At 38.3% G+C, this 1,522-nt stretch overlaps 1 protein-coding gene across 1 annotated transcript; it reads right to left on the bottom strand.

Annotated features, from left to right (window-relative positions):
* Nucleotides 1-116: 116 nt before the first annotated feature.
* On the bottom strand, nt 117-1,516 carry LOC102980245 (nebulin-like). The gene is made up of 3 exons (XM_007124880.3): nt 1,438-1,516; nt 945-1,148; nt 117-465 (listed from the first exon to the last, which is right to left on the bottom strand). The coding sequence occupies exons 1-3, from the start codon at nt 1,471-1,473 to the stop codon at nt 286-288; spliced, it is 420 nt and encodes a 139-aa protein (XP_007124942.2). The 5' UTR covers nt 1,474-1,516; the 3' UTR covers nt 117-285.
* Between the last annotated feature and the right edge of the window lie 6 nt (nt 1,517-1,522).

Here is a 1,522-nt window from a genome sequence, read left to right as displayed (position 1 = left end):
AATTTAGGAAAAATAAGTCATATGTGGAAAACACACTTAGCACAGCTATGTAGCATAAAGAGGAGATAAACGTATTTTGGTCTATTGCTAATTTCTTAAATTAATAAAAGAGGAAGGTCTAATTAATCTTCTGGTTACTGCTTAAATCATTCATTCTTATAATTTGCACCTCCGAAATGATAATATGTGTTACCTGAAGACTGATGTTCAGGTAAGCGAGAAATGAAAGAGTTGGTATTCACACCGAGCAAGAAAAGACATTCTTTACAAAGTTGTCATTTAGTATTACATCACCATGGAATGGATTAACTGAAATATGAAACACCATGCAAATGTCATAGAATTAGCATCTGCTCCCACCTCACTGTAGTTGATTTGGTTCCTTCTTGCCAGCGTAATCTCTGGTGTGTCTGGTGTGATGTGGATCTGGGTCTTGTCTTTGTCCCAGGCTTCCGTGTATAAATGCTAGCAAGGAAAATATAAAATGTCATCAGGAAAAAACTTCAGTGTATTGTTAATCGAAACTTCAAGGCCACAAGAACTTTATAAAGAGAAGTAACAAAAGGTTACGTATTTTATACACATTATGTATTTTACACATATCTTCAAGTAAAGTAACCAGTTCATAGTAGAACAGATATGTATGAGTGCCTTCTGATACTCTGAATTGTATGTTAACAAAAGGAAATTTAGAATATCTTTTACGCAGAGATGATTTTCCATAAAAAGTACCATTTTATCAAAACCATGAAATAATTACTGAAGTAAATGTTAAAATATAAATGACATAGACATTAGGTAGACAGATATGGATAGATATAGATAGATAGACAGATATCTTTTGTTGCTCACTGCTCTGTTTCTTTCTTCTCCTGATCATGCTCCTTTTCCTTTGGTTTAGCGTTAGGAGTCCTACCTTGGTTCTCTGAACTCTGAAGCCTCACCTTGTTCATAGTGATGGCGTTGCTCTTGGCCAACACTTGTTCCAGAGAATCAGTCACACTGGTAAACCTGAATTTGTCTGGAGGCTGGCGATAGATTTTATCACTCAAAATTTCAGTTGCCCTTTTGCATTTTTCCACATCCAAAGAGCCAATGGGAACCCAGCCGATGCCTCTCAGCCACTGGAGATCTGACTTGTACATATTCTGTTGATACAAATAGCCAATAAATGTTTATCTCTGGTTTGGGAAAACATTTTCATCAAAAGGATATGAAATAAAGTAAGAACACTCTTGAAAACATAGTTTGGTGGACAGGCAGGGTATCAGACAATATTCCTTTTCGGTCTGGAGGGTTTGACATTTAACACTCACAGGAAAAGAAGAAATGTTATGCCCCACTTGCAGGGGCTGGTGAGTTTGGTGCCACTTATCCAAGGGGTGTTAATTCACTGATTTCCCACCTTTGCAGGTCATTACGATCCTCAGTACTCACGTCGCTCTGGAGGTCATAGGCCTGCCGAGCGTGCATGACGTCACTCTGGTCAGGCAGGCAGGTCCACTGGTGCAGGTAGTTCTTG

The sequence above is a fragment of the Physeter macrocephalus genome, unplaced genomic scaffold, assembly GCF_002837175.3.
Source record: "Physeter macrocephalus isolate SW-GA unplaced genomic scaffold, ASM283717v5 random_12509, whole genome shotgun sequence".
Taxonomy (NCBI): domain Eukaryota; kingdom Metazoa; phylum Chordata; class Mammalia; order Artiodactyla; family Physeteridae; genus Physeter; species Physeter macrocephalus.
Note: the sequence above shows the minus strand (reverse complement) of the source record. Positions and strands in the feature narration are given on the sequence as shown.